The sequence below is a fragment of the Mobula hypostoma genome, chromosome 11 (genome assembly GCF_963921235.1).
Source record: "Mobula hypostoma chromosome 11, sMobHyp1.1, whole genome shotgun sequence".
Lineage (NCBI taxonomy): Eukaryota > Metazoa > Chordata > Chondrichthyes > Myliobatiformes > Myliobatidae > Mobula > Mobula hypostoma.
Window position 1 is genome coordinate 52,898,523 of NC_086107.1, and position 17,112 is coordinate 52,915,634.

The 17,112-nt window shown below is 41.4% G+C and overlaps 1 protein-coding gene across 10 annotated transcripts in view; it reads right to left on the reverse strand.

The window, feature by feature from the left end:
• Positions 1–4,689: 4,689 nt before the first annotated feature.
• myrf (myelin regulatory factor) overlaps positions 4,690–17,112 on the reverse strand; it is a 290,463-nt gene continuing 278,040 nt past the window's right edge. For all 10 annotated transcript variants that reach the window (XM_063062045.1, XM_063062042.1, XM_063062041.1 and 7 more), the window contains 2 exons: positions 13,812–13,886; positions 4,690–10,989 (listed from right to left, as the gene is read on the reverse strand). In XM_063062045.1, the coding sequence (XP_062918115.1) occupies positions 10,903–10,989; positions 13,812–13,886 (162 nt within the window). In that variant the 3' untranslated portion in view covers positions 4,690–10,902. The remainder of the gene's footprint in view (positions 10,990–13,811; positions 13,887–17,112) is intronic.

Below are 17,112 nucleotides of genomic sequence, written 5' to 3' on the forward strand. Positions count from 1 at the left end.
AAGCGGGAGGCTTTCAAAAGTGAAATTTCGAGAGTACAAAGCTAGTATGTGCCTGTCAGAATAAAAGGTTAGGATAACAGGTTTAGGGAACCTTGGTTTTCAAGAGATAGAGGCCGTGGTTAAGAAGAAAGAGAGGTGCATAGCAGATATAGGCAGGTGGGAACAAATGAGATACCTAGGGATTCTACAGATATGTTAACTGCGAAAGGATTGCAAAGAACAAAATTGGTCTTTTGGAAGATCAGAATTGTAATCTATGGAGCCAAAATAGGTGGGGGAGATCTTAAATGGATCTTGTTGCATCTGTATTTACTCAGGAAATGGAAACAGAGTTTATAGAAGTGAGGTAAAGCAGCAGTGAGATCATGGACCCTTTACAGATTACAGAGGAGGAGGTGTTTGCTGTCTTGAGGTGAAATAGGGTGGAAAAATCCCCAGGGCCTGACAAGGTGTTCCCTTGGACCCTATGGAAGGTAAGTGCAGAAAATGCAGAGGCCCTAGCAGAGATATTGAAATCATCCTTAGTAACAGGTGAGGTACCAGAGGATTGAAAGATAGTTAATGTGTTCTGCTGTTTAAGAAAAGCTCTAAAAATAAACCAGAATATAGTGGTGGGAAAGTTAATGGAAGGTAATGTAAGGGACCAGATATATGAGTATTTGGATAGACATGGGCTGATAAGGGGTAGTCAGCACAGCTTTGTGAATAGTAGGTCATGTCAAAGAGTTTTTTGAGGAATTTACCAGGAAAGTTGATGAAGACAAGGCAGTGGATGTTTTCTACATGAACTTTAGCAAGGCATTGGACAAGGTCCTGCATGGGAGGTTGGTCAAGAAAGTTCAGTTGCTTGGCATTCAGGGTGAGGTAGTAAATTGGATTAGACTTTGGTTTTGTGGGAAGAGCTAGAGAGTGGTAGTAGATACTTGCTCTTCTGACTGGAAGCCTGTGACTAATAGAGTGCTGCAGATTGGTGCTGGGTCTGTTTGTCACCTATATCAATGGTCTGGATGATAATGTGGTTAACTGGATCAGCAAATTTGTGGATGACACCAAGATTAGGAGTATAGTGAACAGTAGGGAAGACTATCAGAGCTTGCAGTGAGATCCGGACTAGCTGGCAAAATGGCAGATGGAATTTAATGCAGGCAAGTAAAAGGTATTGCACTTTGGTAGGACCAACCAGGGTTGGTCTTGCGTAGTGAATGGTAGGAAACTGAGCAGTATGGTAGTACAGAGGGATCTGGGAATATAGGCCCATAATTCATTGAATGTGGTGGGCAGGTTGATAGGGTTATAAAGAAAGCTTTTGGCACATTGGCCTTCATAAATCAAGGTATTGCGTACAGGAGATGGGCTGTTAAGTTGAAGTTGTATAAGACATTGGTGTGGCCTAATTCAGAGTATTGGGTGCTGTTTTGGTCAGCTACTTACAGGAAAGATGTAAATAATATTGAAAGAGTACAGAGAAAATTTACAAGGATGTTGCCAGGACTGGAGGACCTGTGTTATAAGGAAAGATTGAATAGTTTAGGACTTTGTTCCTTGGACAGAAGATTGAAGGGAGAGTGATAGAGATACACATTTATGAGGGGTATAGATGGGTAAATGCAAGCAGGCTTTTTCCACTGAGGTTGGGTGGAACTACAACTAGAAGTGATAGGTTAAAGGTGAAAAGTGAGACGTTTAAGGGGAACTTCTTCACTCAGAGGGTGGTGAGAGTGTGGAATGAGCTGCCAGCACAAGAGCATATGAGCTTGATTTCAACATTTAAGAGAAGTTTGGATAGGTACATAGATGGCAGGGGGACTACAGTCCAGGTGCAGGTGAATGGGACTAGGCAATGTAAATGGTTCGGTGTAGACTAGTTGGGCCAAAGGCGCTGTTTCTATGCTGTACGTTTCTATGACAATCCTTAATACCCTTGTATTGTGATGAGCCACTTTCTTGAAGTACTGCAGTTTTAATGGTGCGTGAACAGCAACATATTTCCACATCAGAACACTTTGATGGTAGAAATTGCAGGTTTGTGAGTTACTGTTGGTCAAATTAACATCTAAATTTTGTATGTGACATGGGCTGTAGCCACAGTTTGCTGATAGGGTGGTGAGTGGTATACCAATGGAGTGGGGTGTTTTGCCTTAGATTAGGGGTTCCCGACTATTTTTTGCATTGGACCCCTACCAATAAGTGAGGGTTCCATGGTCCAAGAATCCCTCTGAATCCTATTCTCCTGCCTTCTGGTAACCTTTAATGCCCTGATAATCAAGAACCTATCAACCTCTGATTTATATCCAATGACTTGGACTCCACAGCCATCTCTCAGGTCCTAGTCTCACCCACTGCCTCTTGGCCTTTCAATATTCGATTCATTTCAATGAGATCCACATCCCCCACACATCATTCTTCTAAACTTCAAGTTTAGAGGCCTAGAGCCATCAAACACTCTTCATATGTTAATCGTTTCAGTCCCAGGATTATTCGCATGAACCTACTCTGGACTCTCTCCAATTCCTTAAGGGGCCCAGAACTCTTCAAAATATGCCAAGTGTGGTCTGACCAATGCCTTATAAGTCCTCAACATTACATCCTTCCTATTCTATTATATTCTAGTCCTCTTGAAATGAAAGCTAATTTTGCATTTCTGACCACGGACTTAACCTGCAAGTTAATCTTTACGGAATACTGCATGAGGATTCCCAAGTCCCTTTGCACCTTTGATATCTGATTTTGCTCCCCATTTAGAAAATAGTGTACACTTTTATTCCTTCTAGCGAAGTGCTTGAACATATACTTCCCTACCCCGTATTCCATCTGCCACTTTGCCCATTCTCCTTATCTGAGTACTTCTGCAGGCTTCCTGCTTCCTCGACACTGCCTGCATCTCCACCTATCTTAATTTGTTTAAAGATACAGTACAGAACAGCTCTTCCCACCCAATGAGCCACAGCGCCCAGCAACCCGCTTATTTAACACTCACCTAATCACAGGACAATTTACAATGGCCAATCAGCCTAGTAACTGGTACCAGAGCACACAGGAAATCCAGACACTCATAGAGAGAACATAAACACCCCTTAAGATATCGTCCACAAACTTGGTCAAAAAGCCATCAATTTATGCTATTTCGTATTTCAAGCCTTCACAATATTCTCTTACAATTTCAGAATTTCATGTGCACTTCTAGGAGGTAAGTCCTTCTTTTGTTAAATTGGTTCAGTATTCTGCTCATTATAAACCTTCCCTTTTTTCTATCTTTCCCCTTTTCTTACTCTTAAAAACTGATCTTTATCAGTTCCGGTGCAAGGTCTCACCTGAAATCATTAGTCTTGTTTCTCCCAAGTTGCTATTTGTCCTGATGAATAGCTCCAGTAATGTTCTCAGCTTTCCAGTAAGTTGCTTTTGAGATACGACTGCTTAATAAAGCAGCAGCTAACCCATGTTGAGAGGAGGATTAAAAAAAATATCACTAGGATAGCGGGTTAATGAGAAATGCGTGTGTTATTTAATGCAGGAAAGAACGTAGATGACTGAGGTATCTGCAAAGGGTTATGGAGAGATTCTCTGTGAAAAGGTGGCAGCTGGTGGGCAAATGTGAGAAAACGCAGGAACAACACTAAACACTACTTCGGAAGTGAAACACTAGCAAATATTGTTTCACTAAAAGATAGCTCAACGTAAATTTATTATCAAAGTACACGTCACCATATACTATCCTGAGATTCATTTTCTTGCAGGCATTCACATTAAATACAAAGAAACACAATAGAATCAAAGAAAAACTGTAGAGACGGACAAACAACCAATGTGCAAAACGCAACATATTGTGCAAGTCCAAAAATTAATAATATAAACAGTAAATAGTGAGAACATGAATTATAGAGTCCTTGGAAGAGAATCCACAGATTGTGGAATCGGAGGATGTGGATCGGAGTGTGATGCTTGGAGAGATACAAAAATAGCAGCTACAAGTAGTAATTGGGAGGTGGGAGTGGCGGGGAGGGTCAAAGTATGGGGGTCTTTATTGCAAGGGATAGGTAAATCTTGCTGATATACACAGAGCGACTCTGCAGATGCTGGAAAACTTGAGGAACATGCACAAAAGGCTGGAGATCTCATCGAGTCAGGCATCTATGGAGAGGAGTGAACAGTCGACAAAGGCAAGGACTCTTCATCAAGAAATACTGCTGCTATTTTATGGACTGGTAAAACCGTACCTGGAGTATTGTATGTAATTTCGATCTCTTCCTAATGCGATACCTCACAGATAATGTAGTAATTGTTCACTACTCAATTCCCGAGTTGTGATGTATACCTTGATGTCTGAGAAGGGTTAATGGTGTAGATACTGAAACCATTTCAATTCCAAACTGGCACCAGTCAGAGCTAAGTTTGGTCGGAGCTTTCCTAAAAGCGCCGTGGATTCTGAGATGCAGCTTATTCTCAGGTAGATCATTGGACGTCTTAGTATTTCTAGCAAATGGACTATATTATGGACCATTTCATTGAATGCCCGAGTTGGTCATCTAGTTTCTGTGCGATAGTTTCAGGGTTGTAGCTGAACTGGGAATATTCTCACTAACCATGTTAAGTGCAAGAATCTGGCCGGTGTGAGTGAATCTTGTAGCTTTTTGCCGGCCGATTTAAAGGGTCTTCATTTTCAAGTAAATGAACAGCGGGGAGGAACTTGGATAATAATCTTTATTGTTAAATGCTAGGTAAAAAAAATATACAAATCGATTTGGCAATTAACGTTTGAAATTAATCTTTCTTTTCAACAAGCGATGTAGAAAAACACTTTAGTGTTGTGTGTTATTTCAACGGTTGACAGCTGCATGTACCATGAACCACAGGAATGTTTTAGTTAACAATATTTATTGCATATCGACAGCTGCAGTACTATTTGGTAAGAGATGAACATATTCAACGGTCATAATACGTTTCGTCAAACGATTCCCAACTTCGCCACAGAAGAGATTAAATAATCAGCCACGTTATGCATCCTCTAACATTATCCATTAGTCAGATGGGTGGCCAAATTACTTTTTTTTTGTTTTCTTCCTTCAAAAATGGATTTTTCAGACTTGAGTTTGCGGTATTAAACCTGGTTGGGGGGAGGGGTGATGGGGGAACGATATTACATATCAAATTTGCAAAAATAATAACACAAGGACTGTGCTTTTTAAGAGATTTCCAAAGTCATAAATTAACATTAAGACGATTGCCTCGCCCAGAGCGCAGTAGGAAACAGAAAGGCTGTTCTGGTATCCTGCAATAAGAATTGGCTGTGTGTTATTTCATCCCTGCTGCTACGGCTTCACACAGTCTGTAACTGGACACACAAAATGAGTCAGCTGTCCAGACATTAATACAGAACAATAAATATATTTTCAATAACACAATGAAACTCAAGTACACTGAAGCTAAACATAAAACTAGCAGAAACGTAATTTCTAAGTCTATCTTACACAAAACCCACAGCTGAATAAAAAAACAAAATTTTAACACGTAAAAAAGCTAATTACGTACAACGATTAACATGTGATTGTAAAAATAAAACAAGAATTAGTGCTTTACGAAATGATTGCAATAGCAATTAAAATACATAATATTTACAGGGAGCTTTGAGCTATTTTTATTTAGCAATTGATATTTTTAAGATACAGTTATTAAGTTTAAGCAGTGAGCGCAGCGCCCCCTGCCGGCGTTAATCTCGGTACCACGTGGCCTGACCTCGGGAGGCAATTGACCACATGCTTGATACAATCCAGTTTCCTTTTCTTAAGTATCAACACCTCTAATGTTAATTTATTGTTAGTGTTTCCTCTCCAGTTTTATTCCTCTGCTGAAGGTTGATTCAGGGCTGAAGCAAAGTGGCTCATGCAGAAGCCCAAAGACCGTCAATTAAAACCACCAGATCTTTAAGTGATGGAGGGATTGTGGAACAGATTTCGTGATGTGTGGCAACAGGCACAATGTGTCTCTCTCACCTGGAATAACGATCCAGTTACACTGCCCCCAGCTATCCTCTAACACCTAGTCAAAGTAGGTGGTGATCTTGGACGAGCCCCGTAACGACAAAAAATAAGAACGGGAGGAGGACGCACGGACCCTCTGCCCTGCCATTCAATGGAACCAGCCGGTTAGACGATTGACCTTAATTCCACTTTTTCGGCTGATTCCCATGAGACGCATTGGATCTAAAATCTGATCCTGTCTTCAACTGTTGTCTACACAGAAACATTAGCAGAATTACTGGCTGATGACAGCCAGAAACTGCATCCTTGTCTGATTACCTTCCGGGAGTCAATTAGCGTACGGTTTATCACACTCATGAACCAAGATTTCATGCAGATGCTGGAAATCCAGAGCAACGTTCAACCAGAATGTTCTTACACTCAACCAGATTGCTACATCCTATGTAAGGCTTTTAAAATAAGGATTAATACATTCCTTGTTACACATAAAAACAGTCCACTCTGATTCTGTAACAGTCACATTACATTAACTGGGTTTAGTATCTCGCGAGTTATTGTGATCCTAATAACTGACGTGACCTTGCGTTTAAAATACCATTTACATGACAGAATATTTACAACAACCGCTCCAGACAGTGTTTCGATGACATTTATCCCAGATTTCCGGGAAGGGCGGTGGAAGTCAATTCGCCCGGACAAGACGTGGTACGTAGGGAAGCAGTTTGGGCTTTACAGGAAGATTCCTCCCTCAAGGGGTTCAGTAGTCATGCAGGTTAAGTGAAAGATCCGTTCTCAACTTTCCTCCAATAGGTACCTTTAGGACCTATTGTTGCGACGGAGAGCGGTGCAAGGATTCGGAATTCGGAATTCGGAATTTGATTGCCGGGAACGATTCCTTCGGTCAGTAGCAGCACACCAGCTTATGGACTAAAGCAAAATCCCTCTAGATAGCTATAGCAATATACTTCATACGTCATTCTCTAAAGAGCACCTCCTGCAGACGAAGTGTGGCCTTTGGGCGGGTTCTCCCCCGGGTGTCCCGAGACCATGTCCTTTCCAGACACATTGCACATAGAACCATCACAGCCTACAGTTAAACGGCTTCCGCTCATTCGTGAGAAAGGGGCCATTATACAGTCCCTATTTTGGCACATGATACAACTATCTTACAACACTTTAAGCCCTATCAACTAAGTTCTTTAAAATAGTTATTTAAACATGCTCTTGCCTCAAATCGCCCTGTCTGGTTGCATCTAAGTTTCACATTCTCATTACTATGTTAAATTTCAGGGGAATTTTTGTTGGGCAAGAATATAACTGTTGCTTGTGGGTTTGGGGGTGGGGGGAATATACTGAACATTATACCTGTGTCTCTTGACTTTTTAATGGATATATTTCTGTCGTATTAAAAGTGTGCACGCAGGGATCATCACAACCAAGCTCAATCCCTTTCACAGCTGACATCCCCAAACAATACAGTACACCATTATCAAGTCTTAACACAGATGGATAGCTCAATCTGACTGTCTGACTTTTAGACCAGGACACTAGAGGCTGTTACATCTCTTCTGCAATTAGAGGACTTCACAAATGGTCTATCTATCTTAAAGGCTCAGGACATCCTTTAAGTATGGCTGAACTAGACTGTGTAGGTGGCCCAGAACAATCTTCAAACTTACACTTTAATCAAGTAATTAGATTCTATAAACTGCTGGCTAACCTAAATTCATTATAAATAATTTTTTAGTAAGGCAGTTCTGAAGGAACAGTTGGGCAAACTAAACTCAACCCAGATCCATTCTAGATAAATTACTTATGCAGCAGTATAATTTATATTTTATATATTATACCAAACATGTTAGGTTAATGATCTTACTACAATGTATTATGATACTGCCAGGAAAAATTACCCATGCAGACAAGATTTACCAGGATGCTGGATGTCATATGAGGTCAGGCTGATAGCACTAGGGCTTTTCACTTTGGAGAGGCTGAGAGGTGACTTGATAGAGGTGGACAAGATAATAAGAAACAAAGGTAGAGTGGACAGCCAGAGGCTTTTTCCCAGGGTGGAAATAGCTGATAGAAGGGGGCATGATGTTAAGGTATTTAGAGGAAAGTATAGGGGGGATATCAGAAGTGTTTTTTTTAAATACAGAGTAAAAATGCATTGCCAGGGTTGGTGGTGGAGGCAGATACATTAGGGACATTTAAGAGACTCTTGGATTGGCACATAAGTGTCAGGACACTGGCGCAGGGATCCAATCGCAGACACAGTACTGTGCACACAGTGATATTAATTGAGTAATAAATCCTGAGGTGCAAACAAAGTCGGCGTCAAAGTTCAGGCAGAGATCAAAACATCCAGAGAAATGCAAAAACCAGAATCGGGAAACAGGCAGGGTCGATATTCAGACGGACTGGGTACAGATACAAATGCTGGAAAGGCTCAGGAAAATTCACTGGCACTACCTGGTAACAAACAAGTGAAAACACGGGACTGAAATACACTGAGCAATAAACGGAGAGGCAGATGATAGGTGGAGCACAATGAGACACAGGTGGCTGCAGTACAGGTAATAATGAGGAACAGGTGAGAGACGGAGTACTCAGTAATACAGGGGCCGGAGTAGAGCAGGAGTGGGGACAGGAACACATGGCAATACAAAACCACAGACTGACAGCCAGGGGGAAACACACAAAAAAGACAGAGTTCAACTAGAGGTACTGACAATAGGCAAATGAAAAATGGAGGGCTATGTGGGAAGAAAGGGTTAGATTGATCTTGGAGTATGTTAAAGGAGCACCACAGCATCATGGGTGACAGTCCTGCACTGTTCTTTCATATTTGTCTCAGCTGAAGCACCACAGCGGGGATGAGGTGTTGAAGGGAGAGGCATGAAGTATGGATACAATGATACTGCCTAAGGAATGTAGTGGGAAGCAACCAAGGTGGAACATGGGTAATTTCAGACATCTTTATTAGTAAGAGCTAGAGTGTAATCAAGTCAGAATAAATCGATGTCTCAGATAAGGTTAGGATATGTCAGAATCCTCACATACTAAGCTCAGAGGCGTGAATTTCAACAGCTGAATCCTTCTCTATCCTCAAAGCTAAGGTGGTTGAGAGATATTTGCACGTTTGAAATATTAGACATTTTTGGAGTCTTTTTAGACTATAAGTGTTATCAAGAAGAGGAATATTTGAGGTAAGTGCAGAACACACCTGCTCAACAAGACACTTCAGCCTTACCCTTGGGAGTGATTTCTGCAAGCAGAGTAGTGATGCAGAGTAGATTTACCCAGTCTAATCATCCTGCAAGCGTTTAAGTGATGATTTGGGCAGTCATGTGTTGACCATCCTACCCTTACATTGAAATTGCCCAATCTTGTTTTAAGTAGAACTGTTCCAGCCAGCAGATTAAGACTAATTTCAATAGTTTGGATCTGGTTTCTGGAGGCAAAATACATTAGTTTAATTTTTTGTTATCCATGCCCAAAATATTAGCAAAGTGCTCTGTGTGATGTTTGTTAAGATGTGCATTCCTTGCTGATTCTCACAACATTCTTGATCCGTAAATTTGAAGTGGGTTTCTATCTATGAATTTGTACAATTAGGTTTCTGCTGTATTTTTAAGGCAATATACACTAGAAATAATTATATGCGCAATTGCATACTCATATGAGTGATGTAATCCATGACAATCCTGGTGGCCAATGCTCACAATATACACCACAGAATGAATGCATTGCAATGGTAACATAAATTAATCAATTTTGCAGAATGTACTAAATTATTGCAGTGTGCCAGCACCTTCAGAGATGGGTATGCGGCAGTGGTCGACGTGCTATATGCAAGCATGAAAGCATTTAAGTAATTTCACCTTTTTTCCTTTGTAACAAAAGGTATTACTTCTTCCTGAGGAATAGATTAGCATTTGTATTGGCATCTTTCAGTTTCTCCATTAACTAAGTTCCCAGACAGGTGTAAGATTATCACTCAGTATTGTAAAAATGCACCAGTTTACTGATGACCAGAACCAATCACTTCTCTCCATTGCTTTTCCCAACATAATACTATACTCTTGTCCATGTTCCAACTACTGATTATTGTTGAAATATACTTCTCCAGGAGCCAATAACCCTTCCAGTACTGTAGTTAAGTGATGCTTTTTCATATGAAAGCATGTTTACTGCAGAAATCTTTGCAACTCATTCTGATTCTGAGCATAAATAGACATTGGAACAGAAGTCATTGAACAGTGAGCAGCATCAGCAAAATTAGACCGGTTTGTTTTCTCCTTCCCTTGAGCGGGGCACTGAACTAATTACAACGTCCCATATGCAGTTATGGCAGAAATCAGCAGTAGGAACCATTCTTACTGACAAAGTGGGGTGTGTCTAAATTTTATGTGATTGTTGCACTGAGGAATGTTAATTGGGACATCTTCTGGTTACAGAATCTTAACAATGTTAATAATATATCTATTGCATAGCTGGGCAAAATCGGTTTTAATGCTGCAACCTTAATCCTAAACTCAACCTATACAGGTTCTAAGATTCATTTGGTCTGAGCCATCATTTTCTGAATATTTTACTGAATGGTGCCTTTTACAATAGCCTGTGCTGTACAGAAAATCCCATCCCAAAATTTATTTCTAGGAAAGGGAAAAATTTCCTTTCCCCCTCTCTCTATCCCGTCCCCCAGCCCCAGTCCCTCACTCAAAGTGTAAAAGTTCCTGTCCCAGCAGGAAGTTGTAAGTGCAGGCTGCATGTGTGTGGTGTGTAGAACTTCTCAATCACACCAGTGTCTCCTTTGGTCATTCTGAGTGGCTGCATTGTCCTGGACCAGGAAGATTCCTCGTTGACGATGAAGCTTTTGTAGAGGAAAGCTAGTGGTCTGTCTCACCACGGAGCACCTTCCTGTTCAATTGCAGACTCGGTAGAAATGGAAGCTGTATTGTGTGAAGGTATCTCCCGCAGATGTGCTGTCACTGTTGCACGTAGCCTGGCTCTGCAAAGAGGAGAGAATAATCCTGTACCCCAGTCTACACCATACAATTGCAAAAATATGTAAGAAATACAGGACCGCAGTTGCGAGGTTACTGACAGACTGCAGGGAATCTGTTGTGCATGGAGTGACATGGAGCTTGAATTGTGCCTGATGAGGTTCTCCTGTACTTTCCCATGCAATGGCAGGAGACACAAAGTTCTCCAAAGGTTCAAATATTCTTTTCAGGTGAAACTGTCATATATTTAATTTCTAGTTAGCATTCACTGCTGATGATTTAGACCCCTCTACGTTCAGGAGATTGGTTTTACTGTTTTATAGATTTTCATTCCTGTTGTAAGTGTGACCCTGTCATTTTAGTTGTCAATTCCATTCTCATTCCCAATAAATTAAGGCTCCAATATACTCCAGCTAAGTATAGATGAGCTTGAGGAACAAGAGCTCCTTTTCCAACATGACATGGTACAGTTTTTCAGGTTCAGTACTGTGTTTTACCATTTCAATTTAAAGATTGCTCTACTCCCGTATACGTCTCATCCACCTTATGGATTTTGTTTTCCTACATTTCCGGTAAGATGGCGGCGCGCTCTGATGCGGCGTCTTCAATGGGGTCAACCAAAGGTGCTATTCTTTTTTAAATGTATTTTTTATGATGGCAAGACCCTGTTGGACATTAAGAGCTTTAAGTAATGCAGGTCTACTCCATCAGCGAGTTGCTCGTGGGCAGAGATACTGAAGGAGCTGGACTTGGTACGGATCATGCTGCTGTCTGGGTCAGAGAGACATCAGTGTGAGTGCGTGAAGGAGCTGTGCAGTCTAACAGTGAGCGATTGTTTTAGTTGCTTTTCTTGTGATCCCAGGACCCTGTTGGACATTGGTGGTGTGGAACGACGCAAGTCCAATTCAGCGGTCTTTTGGTAAACAGCGGGAAAGCCGCGTGGCCTCGGTCGTAGCAGGGACAAGGCCTCAAGCCCTGGTGTTGCCTGTTTGCAGCTGCCCAGGGGGAGGTGTCTGAGTTGGCTGCTCCACCAGAGTGCAGGAGACGGTGCGGCACAGCATCCATGTTGCCCCCCACCGCTATTGCTATCTTATATGTTCTTGCCATCTTATATACGCTTGCGATCCTGTATGTGCTATATGCGCCTTGTGCTGTGTATGACTCTTGGCACTACGTTCTGCATCTTGGCCCCGGAGTAACGCTGTTTCAGTAAACTCTATTCATGTGCATTCATGTATGGTTAATTAATAACGATGATTAAACTTGAACTACATTTGGCTTGTACTACCATTCCTATTATCAATTCCTGCATTATTTCCATCATTAACACCCCCTTTCTCCGTTTATATGTTATTTTATTTCAGTTTTGATAAATGATCATTGACCAGAAACACTTATTTTATATCTCGGTCTACAAATTATACCTGATATGCTGAGTGTTTCAATCATTTTCTGTTTTTATTTCAGATCTGTAATATTTTGCTTTCATATTATAACTATGCAAGAGTTTCATATTTCGTGTTATCAGAAGTTATGATCTCATTTATAAAGATTTTCTAACATTAACTGTACTTCTTTCTGAATGGATGTCTGGTTAACCTGTGTTATTTTATTAAATATTTAGCATTGCAACCCTTTGCTTTTTATTTATAAGGGAGTGTGGTGGACTGGGTGTACCTTTGCCATATAGGGGTAACAGGCTTTTGCTAATATTGTACACCCATAGTAGAATGGTAAATGACATACCACATCATTTGTATTTGGTGCAACAGAAAATAATATAACTCTGAGCTAGGCTTGCATTATAAAAATGGATTAAATGTTAAGAAAGTATGTTAAACATAGGAAAAGTGGGAATATGTCAGCCACAGGTAATAGAACTGAATTTGAGGTATACAGAGGAAACTATACATGTGTGAAGTGTGCATAAATGGACATTCCTGCACTACGTTTTGTACTGAACTCCTAACTTATGATCTCGTCATTATGGGTGCTATGAAGTAGAGGGCATTTTAAGAAGGAAGCAATCTAGTCAGTTTCAATAGTATTTTAGTGGCATTTTTTAACTTCTAAAAATAGATCCTCATATCAGCATTCTTTTGTCATCTCTTGTTGGTCATTGAGGATTGCTCTGAAAAACAGCTCTGTTAACAATGGTGGCTTTGTACGGAGGCCCCAAGGTCCAGAAAGTGATAGGAACCATAGAAAGGATAAGAGGGTGGTAGAGATATCCACATTATTTTATGAGTGCTGTATTTTTAAATGATAATAATTCACACGTACCATTTGATATTGGGACGCTAGGTTGCTACGAGCTCCCATGGAAGTTACCTGTGAGTTCTGGCATTGATCAGAAATTACATTTTCTGTGGGATCAATGTTTTATTTTTAAGAATGAGAACTGAGAAAAAAAATTGCTTTTGGAACAAGAAAATTACCAGAGCAATCTGTTGCTATCAGCAAAAGCTTTTATCCATTGACTTTCGTGCAATAATCCCTAATATATGCAAGTCTCTTGTCTTAGTCAAGTTATTGACTGGTGATCAACAGTATCTCCATGGCAGAGGGAAAACAAGAGATTGGAAAGAGAGCTATTAGTTCTTCCAAGTTGGTTCTCAACTTATTCTCAAAGGTCTGAAGGAAATTATGTCCAAATTATGACTAGACAAATTTATAGTTGTTAGCTCTTTTAACTTTTGAAAACATGTCACAACCAATAAATACAAAATGCAGACGTTAGTAACACGACCAATAATTCCTTTCAATTAGATCGAAGGTAGTAAACATCTCTGAAACTATTTTAATGTCAGATACACTAGGTACTCACTGGAATGGCCACTCGAAAGTGATAGGTGATGTCATAGTATGGACCAACTACCAGTTGCCAGTTATGTGTTGTTCCCTGTGGTGGAAAGAACAGAAAGAAATGGTAAATGCAATGTTAACCTTAGTATATCTTCATACTCAGTTTGTCTCTTCAGTGTCATGTTTGGTGTTTGTTGACCAAATTATGGAACTATAATTGGTAGGAACATTTTTTTGACTATGAAATAATATTATCTAATGAAAACTGTTGAAAGATCCAAACTTGTAAGCAATCTGTGTTATTAGCATTAAAATTCCAAGAAAATCCAGACTGTACTCCCACACATTCCACATGAGTAATCTGTCTAAATCGATGAATGACTGTGCAGGTGTGTGGACATCAGTGAGTTAGACCGGTGGGAAGAGTGTAAAAAGAAGACAGCTTTATAGAGTGGGCATAGGAGGAGGGGGTGACGTACTAGAGGGAGACAGAGTAGAAGGGGTTTGGCTCAATGGGACTTTGGCGATAACGGGTGAAGGCGATATAAGTTACTTGTGAAGGATAGGAATAGGAAGTATGTCTGTGAGGCCGGTGTTCTGTACTGGGTGTCAGATGTGGGATGTCTGGGAGACTCCCAGCCTCCTGGATGGCCACATCTGTGCCAGGTGCATCGAGCTGCATCTCCTTAGGGACCGGTTTAGGGAACTGGAGATGCAGCTCAATGATCTTCGCCTGCTCAGGGAAAGACAGGAGGTGATAGAGAGGAGCTATAGGCAAGTAGTCACACCAGGGCCTCCAGAGACAGATAACTGGGTAACAGTCAGGAGAGGGAAGGGCAAGAGTCAGATACTAGAGAGTACCCCTGTGGCCCCCTTAACAATAAGTATTTCTGTTTGAGTACTGTTGTGGAGGACAACCAACCTGGGGGAAGTAACAGTGGCCGCGCCTCTGGCGCAGAGTCTGGCCCTGTGGCTCAGAAGGGTGGGGAAAGGAAGAAGGCAGCAGTGATAGGGGACTCTATAGTTAGGAGGTCAGACATGCGATTCTGTGGATGCAGGAAAGAAATGTGGATGGGTAGTTTGTCTCCCAGGTGCCAGGGTCCGGGGTGTTTCTGATGGCGTCCACGATATCCTGAAGTGGGAAGGTGAACAGGCAGAGGTTGTGGTACACATTAGTACCAATGACATAGGTAGGAAAAGGGAGGAGGTCCTGAGAGCAGACTACAGGCAGTTAGGAAGGAAGCTGAGAAGCAGGACCACAAAGATAGTAATCTCAGGATTATTGCCTGTGCCATGCAACAGTGAGTATAGGAATAGAGTGAGGTGGAGGATAAATGTGTGTCTGTGGGATTGGAGCAGAGGGCAAGGATTCAGATTTCTGCATCATTGGGACCTCTTTTGGGGCAGGAGTGACCTGTACAAAAAGGACAGGTTGCAATTGAATCTGAGGGGGACCAATATCCTGGCAGGGAGGTTTGCTAAGGCTGTTAGGGAGAGTTTATATTAGAATTGCTGTGGAGTGGAAACCAAACTGAAGAGACAGAGGAAGGGGCTGTTGGCTCACAAATAGAGAAAGCTTGGAGACAGTGCGAGAGGGAGGATAGGCAGGTGATAGAGAAGGGATACGCTCAGACCGATGGTTTGAGATATGTCTGTTTTAATGCAAGGAGTATCATGAACAAAGCGGATGAGCTTAGAGCATGAATTAGAACTTGAAGCTATGATGTTGTGGCCATTACAGAGACTTGGATGGCTCAGGGGCAGAAATGGCTACTTAGAGTGTCAGGTTTTAGATGTTTCAGAAAGGACAGGGAGGAAGGCAAAAGAGGTGGGGCGTGGCACTGCTGATCAGAGATAGTGTCACAGCTGCAGAAAAGGAGGAAGTCATGGAGGGGTTGTTTAGTGAGTCTCTGTGGGTGGAATTCAGGAAAAGCAAGGGGTCAATAACTCCACTGGGCATTTTTTATAGACCACCCAATAGTAACAGGGACATCAAGGAGCAGATAGGGAGACAGATTCTGGAAATATTTAATAATAATAGGGTTGTCGTGGTGGGAAATTTAAATTTCCCCAATATTGATTGGGATCTCCCCAGAGCAAGGGGTTTAGATAGGGTAGAGTTTGTTAGGTGTGTTCAGGAAGGTTTCTTGACACAATATATAGATAAGCCTACAAGAGGAGAGGCTCTACTTGATCTGGTATTGGGAAATGAACCTGGTCAGGTGTCAGGTCTCTCAGTGGGAGAGCATTTTGGAGATAGTGATCACAATTCTATCTCCTTTACCATTGCATTGGAGAGGGATAGGAACAGACAAGTTAGGAAAGTGATTAATTGGAGTAAGGGGAAATATGAAGCTAACAGGCAGGAACTTGGAAACATAAATTGGGAAAAAATGTTCTCAGGGAAATGTATGGCAGAAATGTGGCAAATGTTCAGGGGATATTTGTGTGGTGTTCTGCATAGGTACGTTCCAATGAGACAGGAAAAGGATGGTAGGGTACAGGAATGATGGTGTACAGAGGCTGTTGAAAATCTAGTCAAGAAGAATAGCTTATGAAAGGTTCAAAAAAACTAGGTAATGATAGAGATCTAGAAAATTATAAGGCTAGCAGGAAGGAGCTTAAGAATGAAATTCGGAGAGCCAGAAGGGCCATGAAAAGCCCTTAGCGAGCAGGATTAAGGAAAACCCCAAGGCATTCTACAAGTATGTGAAGAGCAAGAGGAAAAGACATGAGAGAATAGGACCAATCAAGTGTGACAGTGGTAAAATGTGTATGGAACCGGAGGAGATAGCAGAGGTACTTAGTGAATACTTTGCTTCAGTATTCACTATGGAAAAGGACCTTGCTGATTGTAGGGAGACTTACAGTGGACTGAAAAGCTTGAGTATATAGACATTAAGAAAAAGGATGTGCTGGAGCTTTTGGAAAGCATCAAGTTGGATAAGTCACTGGGACCGGACGAGATATACCCTAGGCTACCGTGAGAGGTAAGGGAGGAGACTGCTGAGCCTCTGGCCATGATCTTTGAATCATCAATGGGGATGGGAGAGGTTCCAGAGGATTGGAGGGTTGCAGATGTTGTTCCCTTATTCAAGAAAGGGAGTAGAGATAGCTCAGGAAATTATGGACCAGTGAGTCTTACTTCAGTGGTTGGTAAGTTGATGGAGAAGATCCTGAGAGGCAGGATTTATGAACATTTGGAGAGGTATAATATGATTAGGAATAGTCAGCATGGCTTTGTCAAAGGCAGGTCGTGCCTTATGAGCCTGACTGAATTTTTTGAGGATGTGATTAAACACATTGATAAAGGTAGAGCCATA